The sequence below is a fragment of the Solanum pennellii genome, chromosome 12 (assembly GCF_001406875.1).
Source record: "Solanum pennellii chromosome 12, SPENNV200".
Taxonomy (NCBI): domain Eukaryota; kingdom Viridiplantae; phylum Streptophyta; class Magnoliopsida; order Solanales; family Solanaceae; genus Solanum; species Solanum pennellii.
In genome coordinates, this window is record NC_028648.1 from 25,422,182 (window position 1) to 25,434,899 (window position 12,718).

The following is a 12,718-nucleotide window of genomic DNA, read 5'->3' on the forward strand; positions in this document are numbered from 1 at the left end:
ATAACTACAAATGTATGGTCTGGCCATTTAATGATAAGAGGGTTGATTGAAGAAGCTTGGAACTCTTTCTCCAAGTGTTGGTAGGTCCTCATGTAAGGGGATGGTATCTTTTAGTTATTCTAGCTTATGAACACTTAAGTAGGTTATTAGATATTCTTTATTTCCTTTTTATCATTTGGATTCTATTTTTTAAGGCCTATATGGCATATTAACTTTGTATTGCCTAATTCCAAGACACATTCTTAGGCGTTTTTCTGTGAGATTGTTTTAGACTATCGTAGGTATCATTTATAATGTTGCTAAAAGAGAAGCCTAAGTAAGCCTCTATGTGATAGGTCTATGTATACCTCATTATATCTGAATATGAAGTCTAAGTGTAATTCACATAGTATGCACAAATGTATTAATTATTCCGCATTTTTAACTCATGACATGTTATGATAAGTGCAAAGAGCTTGTCTAAGTCCTTTGTGAGGACGCCGATGTCGGTTGCATCTGGGGGTGCTCTCCGTGATTGACAAACTTGGTATCACAGCATAGGTTTAGATAATGTGGGATCATGGTCTCACTAAACCACGTTGTGTAGTGGCTTCTTCATGGGTTTGAAACACACCACAATTATGATGAGAGGTTATGTGATGATTAGAAAAATTATCTTTTCTTGGTAATCCTATGTCGTGCCTCTAGAGTTTTTGACACTATGTGTCTTTTAGCATTTACTCCTTTTATTGTGGTTTTAGGGGATGAACACAAGAAGAACAACCTCTAGAATAGTGGGAGATGAGATTGCGAATACAGGAGCTCCTCCCCAAGGCAATCGAGTTCCTCCTCCAGTGCAAGCTTTTGTGAATGTTTAGGTTCATGTCAATCCTGCGACCATGATGAATGGTGAGGTGAGGGAATCCCTCCTCCAAATGGCGCAAGCCATCACCACTCAAGCTCAAGACATTACGGCCCAAACTTACCAGAAGCTTGTACCTCAAGAGAACCAGCACGCTAGTACTATGGCTAGCCATTTGAGAGATTTTATTAGGATGAATCATTCCATATTCTTTGGATCCAAGGTTGATAAAGACCCAAGACTTCCTTGATGAGGTTTGTAAGATTTTGTTTGCTATGGGGTGAGTACTACTGAAAAAGCTAAGCTTGCTCCCTATAAACTCAAGGACGTGGATGAGACATGGTACAATAAGTGGAAGGATAGTAGGGCTTTAAGAGGTGGTCCCATGACTTGGGAGGCCTTCAAAAACGCCTTTCTTGACAGATTTTTCCCAAAAGAGCAAAGGGAAGCTAAGGTAGAGGAGTTCATCAAACTTCTTCAAGGATGTATGAGTGTCACGGAATACTCCTTGAAGTTCATTAAGGTGTCGAAATATGCTTCCTCTTTGGTTTCTAATGATAGGGATGGAATGAGCCATTATGTAATGGGTGTGTCGCAAGAGCTTGAAGAAGAATGTCATGCAGCCATTCTTCATGACAACCTGGATATTTATAGGTTGATGGTTCATGCACAACAAGTAGATGAAAGTCATCTAAGGAAGAGAAACAAAGAAGTTAACAAAGCAAGGTCCTTTGAGAGTGGTTCTTCTAAGAGTATGCTTGATATTCCAGACAAGACTATGTTCAAGAAGAGGTTTTCAAACCAAGTTCCTTCAAATTTCTCCAAGACACACAATGAAAGGGCGTCGAATCCTAAACCTCAAAAGGGGAGAATTTTTGATCCAGCAAGAGAAAGACCAACTTGTAGTAAGTGTGGTAAGAAATGTGTGGATAAATGCCTTGTGGGAACTAATAGTTTCTATGATTGTGGCAAAGGTGTTCATATGGTGAAAGATTGTCCTAGTCTGAGAAGTCAAGGTAAGGGGAAGAGTCAAACTCAACTAAGCGGTCCTAGCTCTGAAGCTCAAAAAAGGAACTATTTCTGTGCATTCAAGGCTTGGGGTGAAAAAGAGAGCTCTCCCGATGTTGTGACTGGTATGTTACATGTTTTCTCTATTGATGTTTGTGCTTTACTTGATCGAGGTGCTACCCTTTCTTCTGTTACATCTTTGGTATCTAGGAAATTTGATGTACTTCCTCATGTTTTGATTAAACCCTTTTCGGTTTGTACCCTTATGAATTACTCTATAGTTGCAAAGATATTTTAAAGGAAATGTCCTGTAATTCTGCCTAATAGAGTTACTCTTGTTGATTTGTTTATAACTTGACATGTTTGATTTTGATATCATTATGGGTATAGATCGGATTCATGCTTGTTTTGCTTCCATAGATTGTAGAACAAGGGTAGTGAAGTTTAAATTTCAAAATGAACCAATTTTTGAGTGGAAAGGAGGAATTCAGACCGAGTTTAGAGTGGAAGGGGGGAAATTATATGCCAAGGGGTCAAACCATATCTTGCTTGAAGGCTTGTAAGTTGATAGCAAAGGGTTGTCTATACCATGTGTTCAGGTTAATGATCTAGAATGTGAAACTCCTTCTATTGAGTAGGTCCCCGTAGTGAGGGAATTTCCGGAGTTTTTCCTAGTGACCTTCTAGGATCTCCTCCCGCACGGGAAATTTACATTGGCATTGATTTGTTACAAGATACAAACCCCATTTCAATTCTTCCTTATCTGATGGATCTGGCCAAATTGAAAGAGTTGAAGCTCCAACACAAAGATTTACTAAACAAGTGTTTCATTCAACCTACTATTTCTCCGTGGGATGCTCCGGTATTGTTTTTAAAGAAGGATGGATCCCTTAGAATGTGCATTGATTATCACCAACGTAATAAAGGAAGCATAAATAACAAGTATCCTTTCCCTCGGACTAATGATCTATTTGATCAACTCCAAGGTACTAGATACTTTTCCAAGATTGACTTAAGGTCGGGATATCACCAACATTTGTAAGAGGTGAAGATCTTACCAAAATAAATTTTCGAGCTAGATATGGTCCTTATGAATTTGTAGTGATGTCTTTTGAGTCAACAAATACCCCAACGACGTTTATGGACCTACTAATGAATATAGTTTTCCGAGATTACCTCGACTCATTTGTGATGTGTTCATTGATGAAATTTTGATATACTCCAAGAATGAAAATGGCCATGAGAGTCACTTGAGGTTGCTCGTGCAAGTCCTCAAAGAACACCAACTTTATACCAAATTTAGCAAGTGTGAATATTAGTTGAGGTCAGTTGCTTTTCTTGGCCATGTAATCTCTGGTGTGGGTGTAAAGGTTGATCTGAAGAAGACGGATGCGGTCAGAAATTAGCCTAGACCTTTGACTCCCACCGACATAAGGAGGTTTTTGGGTGTACCCAAGTATTATTGAAGGTTTGTAGATGAATTTTTATCTATTATTTTGCCTTTGAGAGCTTTGACCCAAAAGAAAGTGAAGTCAGAGTGGTCGGAAGCTTGTGAAAAAGGTTTTCAATAGTTAAAAGATAAGCTTACCTACGATACCAGAGGGTAATGAAGGCTTTGTAGTGTATTGTGACTCTTCCCGAGTGGGCTAGGGATGTGTCCTCATGTAACATGGCAAAGTGATAGCTTATGCCTCTAGGAAACTCTAGGTTCATAAGAAGAATTATCCAACTCATGATCTTGAGTTAGCAGCTGTAGTTTTTGCCTTAAAAATATGGAGACACTACTTGTATGGTGTGCATGTTACTGTGTTTAGTGACCATAAAAGTCTAAAATACGTGTCCACAAAAAAGGAGTTGTATCTCCGAAAGAGAAAATGGTTAGAAATTTTGAAGGATTATGATGTAAGTGTCCTTTACCACCCTGGCAAGGACAACAAGGTTGCGGATTCTTTGAGACATATGACTATGGGTAGTGTGTCTCATGTCAAGTCATCATTAGTGGTTGAGGTGAAATCTAAGCAACATATTGATCCTCTATTGATAGAGTTGAAAGGTTCGGTACTAGGTAAACTCAATAAGTCATTCTCTCGGGGGGGATAGTGTTCTTAGGTACCAAAGGAGGTTATGTGTACCGGATGTGGAGGATTTGAATTTTAATTCTAGAAGAAGCCCATGGTTTACGTTATTCTATTCATCCGGGTGCCACCAAATTGTTTCATGGCCTTAGAGAGGTCTATTAGTGGGATGGTTTAAAATGGGACATAGCAGAGTTTATTGCTAAAAGTCCAAATTCTCAAGTTAATGTTGAGCATCTTAAACTGGGTGGTCTAACCCAAATCATGGATATCCCTACATGGAAGTGGGAAGTCATCAATATGCGCTTGGGATTCCTCGAAGCCGGAGGCATAATGATTCAATATGGGTTACTGTGGATTGGTTGAGAAAATTTGCCCATTTTATTCCTGTTAAGTGTACTTATACTGCCGAAGAGACTCTAATTGCTGAAAATCTGTCAAACGCGTCCGAGTCGATGGACCACGTGATGGACCGTCGTGGTCACGACGGGCCGTCATGGACTCCGTCATCCTATTCTTTACAAATCCTTCTATTGCTTTCTTCATTACCCTCGTCGAACAGGTATGACAGACCGTTCCAAGCACGATAGTCCGTTGAGGGTCTCCATTCCATAACACTTAAACTTCTTGGAATTTGTGTACTGGGACTACCTCTCTGATCATCACGACGAACAAGCAGGACGGACCGTCATGGCTAAGACGGTCCATCATGAACATCGTAACCCCACACTTGGTAAGACTTCCCCATCTTCCTTCAGCAGCTTCACTACGATGCCACCTACGGACCGTCACAAGCTCCGTAGGTGGTAACTTTTCTGCATTTCTTGCTAAAAAATTTCCGTATTCATCTTTAGATAGATTTCCTGCAAAAAAAGGGAAACTTACATAAAAATCAATACAAAAAGGATTTTGGACACATACTAAACTTAACGAAAAAGCATTAAAAATACCGTGAAACCACAGTATATCAATTATGCAACAATCTACATTAATTTGATTGTGAGTCTTCATGGGATTTTTTTGTCTATCATTTCGGATAGAGGTGCCCAATTCATTTATGGCTTTTTGAAAACTTTTGAAAAAGGTTCAGGTACTAAAGTGAAACTTAGCACCTCTTTTCATCCTCAGATGGATGGTCAAGTGGAATGTACCATAAAAACTCTGGAAGATATGTTAAGAATATGTGTTATCAATATCAAGGGAAGTTGGGATGATCACCTACCTTTGATTGTGTTCTCCTATAACAATATCTACCAATGGAGCATCTCAATGGCACCTTATGAAGCTCTTTATGGTAGAAGATGTAGACCACCAGTTGGTTGGTTTTAGGTTGGTAAGTCCTCACTTCTTGGTCTTGAGATTATCGATGAGGCTATACAGAAAGTTTTAGTCATAATAGATAGATTGAAGACAAACTATAGTCGGCAAAAATCTTATGCGAACAGATGGAAAAGAGATATTGAGTTTGAAATAGATGATCACGTCTATTTGAAGATTTAACCTATGAAAAGGGTGATGAGATTCGGTAAGAAGAGGAAGTTAAGTCTCCGATATGTTATTCCTTATGAGGTTTTACAAAGGGTTGGAAAGGTTTCCTATGATCTGAAACTACCTAGTGAACAAGATTCGGTTCATCCTGTGATTCATGTTTCTATGCTCAAGAAATGCATAGGCCACCCAGTGTCTATTCTACCTATTGAAGGTGTAAGGGACGATGATAACCTCTCCTATGAAGAGGTTTCGGTCGAGATCCTAGATCGCCAAGTCAAAAGGTTGAGGAAAAAAGAGGTTGCCTCCGTAATAGTCCAATGGAGGAATTATCTTGTTGAGGGTGCAACATGGGAGGCCGAAGCCGACATGAAGTCCCTTTACCCTCATCTTTTTACTCCTTGAGGTTAGACATTCCTCTAAATAAATAAATAATGAGAAATATGAAATTGGCTTTCTTTCCAAATAGATGCATGTTTTGGTAAAAGTTGTACCAAATTGAGTTCTAAGAAAATGCTTTCATACTCTATTCTTGCATTTACATGAAATGCGTATGCATGTTGTCTTCTTGAGATTTTGTTTTCTTGTTGTTGTATTAAGAAGAATGATATCATGGTACCTCTTTAATGTGTTTTGAACTCATTTAGATGTTGGGGAGGTGAATTCCTCATTATGTGTTACGAAATATTGAGCTCTTATATGTTGTGCATCATGAATTGAGTAGCTATGTGTCATGTTGTTCTATGCGTTGAAAGGAATTGTGAAGTAATCCTATGATCAGTGACTCATTATGATTATATGTTTTTGTTGGTTGTTCTTCTAGTTTTGAGTCTGTCCTCTCCCTACAAAAGATTTTAGTGTCATTCGGGGACGAATGTTCCTAAGGGGGGATAATGTAACACTCCAAAAAGTCCATGACCTAGTCTAGAGACACACATGTTGGCCTATGGTGTGTACACTGTTCCTAAGACTAAAATAATGTTCATAAACCAGTTTAGGAAGCCTAACGGTCAAAACGTCAAGAAACATCAAAGACATCCGGAAGCTAGTCCAATTGAACTAGTAAAACGTCCTTAGGTTTCGTGAAAGTTTGAAGGTGTTGCATGAGGTCTAAAACTTGTAAAATTACTTTTAATAGGTAAAATCATGTATATAGAGTTAAAAAGTCCAGGTCCGACCCCCGAAGGGTCACCTAGGGATCCACGAAGGGACCCCGAACTTGGCCTGACAAGCTGCAAAAAAAGCAGCCAAATTACACATAGGGGGAAGTGTGTCCGCTTTGCGGACTTGGTGGGCCCTTGGGGAAAAATCAAGTCTGCGTCGTGCGCAGGTTGAGGACTCTTCTGTTTCAAAAAATATTTTTACAAAATCTTTCGGGAGCAGCTCCGCGTATTAACTTGATTCACAACGAAAATCTGAAATTTGGAATTTAAATTTAACTTCACAAAAAGACTCAATTAAGTGAGGGAACTTTTGGGTATATAAGGGGACGAGTTTATCATGATTTTAGGTCAGTTTCAGACCACTTTCACGCACTTCAAAGTAAGAATTTACAAATCCCTCTCATCTCTCCCAAAAACTCTCTGTATTCAACCTCCATTGAAACAAGAAAAGCTTGAGAAAGAAGACGAAGACTCCAAGATTTTCATTCAAAATTTGTGGAATAATTGTCAATAAGGTATGAGTTCTTCACTCTAGGGATTCCTTTCTTCAACAGGTCCTTTCAAAAAAAATCCAACAATTGTATTTCTAGGGTTTTTACTCTACAAAACGGGTTTTCTTCTTAACTCAAGATTTATGACTAATGATAAAAAATAATGATTTTTCATGGTTAGTTAAGTATGTATTGTTGGGTGATTGGTTTTTAATGTTTGATTTTCGTGTGAATCATTTTCATTCTCTAAAACATGGTTTTGATAGGGTTATATCTATCACTTTATGTCATGTAAATGTTGGCACTGGAACTATAGTTAGAATGAACTTCAAAAATGACCCTTTCCCTCATTACTAAATAGGAAATGATCTTGCAAATGACTAGAGTGATTGGGATTGGTTTTGTTATTGTATATTTCACTATATGATTGAATTATTATTGTGAATTGAATGTAAGTTCTTGATAAAGATTCGTCGAAGCAATAGGTAAGTCTTTTAAAGTCATGATCACCCTGTTATTTTGACATTGGCCTATAAATGATGTTGTTATGCAATTGAAGTATTTATGATGTTGCTATGTATATATGTTGGTCTATGAATTTGTTAAATATTGGAGATGGTATGATAATACAAGTTGATAATGTTTCTCTTGTTAACCTTACACAATATGATTAGGATATGTTAATCTCAAAAATGAAAGGTTTTGATGAAAGTAAATTCTCATCGTAAACCTAAAGAGCTTATGATCATGTTTATAAAAGGGTTTAATATCCTATGGCTTATGATAATTTTTATGATAAATGATAACTTAAAGGTAACTCAAAAAGGGACTATAGCTAAGCACCGAGTGAATTAGATATGAGAAGTGTCCCATCCCAAATTGAAAGGTAGGTTCACAATGACTCTCATGAGATGAAGGCTGCCATGTAATGTTGCACAATGGGTCTCTAATATATATCCTAGTTCTTGAACTACGTTGCCTCCATAGGAACACTAGCTAGTAGATCCACCTAGAAAGCTATGTTCATGTTTTGGTTGTACTTTGGCCGGTAGACCACCTTTTTTTTTGGTTTCATGACACCGGATTCCATGTCTAGATCACATGTTCTAACGTAGGTTAAGGCGATTGTTCCCTCAAGTAAAATATATGATAAGTAAATGGAAATTTAATAGGGTGACATGAGGAATCTACTTAGTATAGGTAAGGTTATGGGAATCTACCTAGACGTTGCACAAGTTGACTCTAAGGGAAGTCCTAGGAGATTGTTTTTATGTAATTGATAACATGAAATGTATAATGCTTATGCTACATGATGTTACTCTTATGATGTTGTTTATGTTGATGAACATGTTATTGTTCTATATTTCTATATGTGGTGATGACTACTTATGATATAAGTTGTATGAAGCAAAACTTTACTTATGGTCTTCTATCTTGTTTATTTGATTATGTGGGGTTATAGGGCTTCACATGATCATTGTATTTTTAGGCTTGGGATGGGATTATTTGTTAAGTGTTTAGTATTTTAAGTTGATATGCACTATTGAACATGAAATGTTAATATGACTTTATGGCGATATGCCTTTGGTTATGATCATGTATTATGTTGTTGTGATCATTATCTTGTATATGTTATATTGTATGTGCATTAAAGGTTTTCAAATGACTTACCATGCTTTTCCAAGATATAGTGATTTTCATGCATGTCCTTAAATGTTATGTGCATATACCCAAACTTAGTACATGTTGCGTACCAATCCCTTACTTTATATAACTACAAATATAGGGTCTGGCTATTGAAGATTAAGAGGGTCGATTGAAGAAGCTTGAAACGCTTTCTCCAACTATTGGTGGTCTTGATGTTTGGGGATGCTATCTTTTAATTATTCTAGCTTATGAAGAGTTTAGTAGCTTTTGAGATATTTTTATTTCATCTTCATCATTTGGATTCTATTGTGTTAAGTCATATATGGCATACAGACTTTGTATTAGCTAAGTCCAAGACTTATATTATTAGATGATTTTATGTGAGACAGTTTTAGACTATTGTATGTATCGTTTATCATGTTGCTAAAAGAGAATACTAAGTAAGCCTCTATTTGAGAGGTCTATGTACACCTCATTATATCCAAGTATGAAGTTTAATTGTACTTGACATAGTATATACAAAAGTTTTAATTTTATTACATTTTTAACTGTTGACATGTTATGACAAATGTTAAGGGCTTGTCTGAGTCTTCTGTGAGGATGAAGACGCCGGTCGCATATGGGGGATGCTCTCTAGATGTGAAATATGTTTTGGTGTGATGTCTTGAAAAGGGACATAAGAAATTTGTAGCGAATTGTCCGAATTGCCAACAAGTGAAAGTTGAGTGGTTTACTTCAAGAAATCATAATTCCCACATGGAAGTGGGAAGACATTAATATGGATTTTCTAGTAGGTTTGCCTTAGATTCGTAGCAAAATTACTCTATATGGGTGGTAGTGGATACATTGACCAAATTCGCTCATTTTCTCCCAGTTAAGTATACTGACTCGGTGGAGGATTATGCAAAGATATATCTATATAGATGAGATTGTGAGTCTTCATGGTATTCCTTTATCCATCATATTGGATAGGGGCACACAATTCACATGTAGATTTATGAGGTCGTTTCAAAAAAGGTTGGTACAATAGTAAGGTTAAGCATGGTGTTTAATCCCCAAATGGATGGTCAAGCGGAGTGTACTATTCAAACCCTTGAGGATATGCTTAGAGCTTATGTTGGAATGAGAACTTGACTTTGGCGGAGTTCACTTGTAACAATAGTTACCATTCATATATATCCATGGCTCCTTTTGAAGCTTTGTATGATAGTAGATTTAGATCTTCGGTGGGATGATTGAGGATGGAGAGTCTTAACTTTTTGGCCCGAATTGGACAATGATTCTTTGAAGAGATTTCATATGATAGGGGACCGATTGAAAATAGCCTATAGCTAGCAAAAGTCTTATGTGGACCATAGAAGGAGAGAATTTGAGTTTGAAGACGGGGATAAAGTGTATTTGAAAATTTCACCCATGAAAGGGGTGATAAGATTTTGCAAGAAAGAAAAATTAACTCCTCGCTACGTGAGTCCCTATGAAATTTTGCAAATTGTTGATAAGGTTGCATACGAGTTGAGATTGCCTAGTGAACTAGCTTTGGTTCACCCAGTATTCCATGTATCCATGCTTAAGAAGTTTGGTTACCTCGAGTCATCTTCATATTGAAGATATAGGAGTTGATGAGAAACTCTCCTATGAAGAGGTTCCAGTGGAAATCCTTGATCGCCAAGTGAAGAAGTTGAGGAACAAAGAGGTGGCCTCAATAAAGGTGTTATGGAAAAACCACCTACTTGAGGGAGAAACACGTGAGGCCGAGGACGACATCAAGTCCCGTTATTCTCATCTCTTCGCTACCTAAAGTTATTTATTCCTATTAATAATGAAAATAAAAAAATAAATTTGAATTTGAATTTTTTTGCAAAGATATGCATATTCATGGTAAAGGTTTTGCTAAAATGAGTTTTCATGAAAACATGATCTTTTACTTGATTTGCACTTATTTGGTGTATTTTGTTATGTTGTTGCCTTCGTGAAATTGTATTGAGCATGTAGATGTGTTGTGAAAGTAGTTTTGGCATAAGTGAATCTATATGTTGTATTGAGTTCATGTTGTTGTGTAGAAAGAAACTCCTCATGTTGTGATGTTGAGCTCTTCTATGTGAAAGATGATGTTTTGATTTTCTTCGTGTAAAGGCCATGTTATTTTGAATTAAGTTGTAATTCATGTTTTGATATATTGTTGTTGGTTGGGCTGCTAGTATTGATTCTATTCTTTTCCTACAAAAGATTTTAGTGCTATTCGGTGATGAATGTACCTAAAAAGGGAATAATGTAACACTCCGAAAGTCCAAAACCTAATTCAGAGCCTCTGATGAGTGTCTAAGGTTTGTAAAACTGTTTTAAGGTTAAAATAATGTTTAAAAGTCCTTTAGGAAGTTTTAGAGTCAATCGTCAAAAAACGTCCATGACGTCAGGAGAATAGTGAAGAGGTGCTAGGTTGACTTAGCCTATTTCACGAGGTATTAGGAGTCAGAATTTGATGAAATTTGGTGGAAAGGTATTAAACACGTATAAGAAGATTTTTAGGGTCAAAATTTCTGGGTAAGACACCCCAAGGATCACCCTAAGGATCCTTGGGGAGGACTCTTCCAAATGACCAAAAAGAAGTCAAAGACAACAGCACATACGCTTTCCAAACAAGACAAACCTCCAGGCCTTTGGTGCTCTACTTTAACATGTTGGAAATTTGGGTACATGGCAACAAATTCAGCAATTCCCTTATTTATATCATTCCACCAATATACTTCTCACAAATTGTGGTACATAGTTTCCCTAGGTTGGGAAGGCGAAATGAGGCCACCCTAGACCGTTGAGTACTATACCTCGAGCCATCAACATTATACGCTCTACTGAAATAGATTTCACGAAAAACAATATATATCCGATCTTGGTGGCTTTTCAACCCTAGCCATAAGTCATCCCTGCATTTTTCCACATACGTGGCTTCGGTGCTCCAAGTCTTGTTAGATCTCTCTTCAACATGCTTATGGCTAGAGACGACGGGGCATCGTCTGGGTGATGGGGCGTCAGTGCATCCGTTGATCAAATCTTATCCACTTTTCCAAAAGTGGAAAAAAACATGGTCTCTTACCAAAATGACGGGGGGCAAGGGTGGTCGTCGATTGAACTACGACCCGTAGGTCGGGGTCTCGTAGGTCAGGCATGTATTTCACTGTGACGTTTTTGATGTTACAATTAATTATTCAATTAGTTAGGGTGTATTAAGGGTTAAGGGGTGGTTAATTAAATTTTTTGAATGACTATAAACTAACCGAAGCCTAAACCCAGCTTAACATCTCACTTTTCCCAAACTCAAATTGTTTTTCTTTCTCTCTACTTTCTCTCTCCCAAAAAAAACTCCATAGAAGACCATGGTCAAGGGAATTAGGGATTCAATAATATATCTTTTATCCATTAATATTAAAGGAAAATCAAGGTATTGTAACCTTTGACCTCTGGGATTTCTTTCCCCAAAGGGTTCTTCCAAAATTGCTTTCAAAAAGATGATTTTCATATGGGTTTCTTCCTAGTACGAATTTGATCTTCTAGTTTGGTTTTTTATGTTTTCCTTTGGTTAGTATTATTATATTATGTTCTATTATTTTTCAATAACATTGGTTCTTGATGAATTAACCCTGTATGTGGAATAGTTGAAATAGTTAATAAATTGACCGAAATTCCCAAACCCTAGGTGATGAGCTCATGTTGAATTGATTAGCATTGATGTAATTGAGTTAGTTATTGTGTTAATTACTATTGAATAATGTTGTTACACCTATTGATGGATGAAATTGGATTGTTTGATGGTAATACCAACGATGATGGTTTTTGAAGGAGATTTGTTAGGCCTTTGTGATCTTAAACCTTTACTTCAATTGTGATTGCTTCTACTTGGTGATGAAGTTCAATTAAAGCATGTCTTGTGATTGAATTAGATAGGTGTTGGTATGATGATGAAATTGAAATTCCTTTATTATGTGATTGTGAGATTATGCTTAAGATGTA

At 37.1% G+C, this 12,718-nt stretch overlaps 1 protein-coding gene across 1 annotated transcript in view; it reads left to right on the plus strand.

Moving 5' to 3' along the window:
• The first annotated feature begins 878 nt into the window (after positions 1-878).
• LOC107006166 overlaps positions 879-12,718 on the plus strand; it is a 44,727-nt gene continuing 32,887 nt past the window's right edge. The window contains exons 1-3 of the mRNA XM_015204792.1: positions 879-1,064; positions 1,167-1,974; positions 2,488-2,711. Of these exons, the coding sequence (XP_015060278.1) occupies positions 879-1,064; positions 1,167-1,974; positions 2,488-2,711 (1,218 nt within the window). The remainder of the gene's footprint in view (positions 1,065-1,166; positions 1,975-2,487; positions 2,712-12,718) is intronic.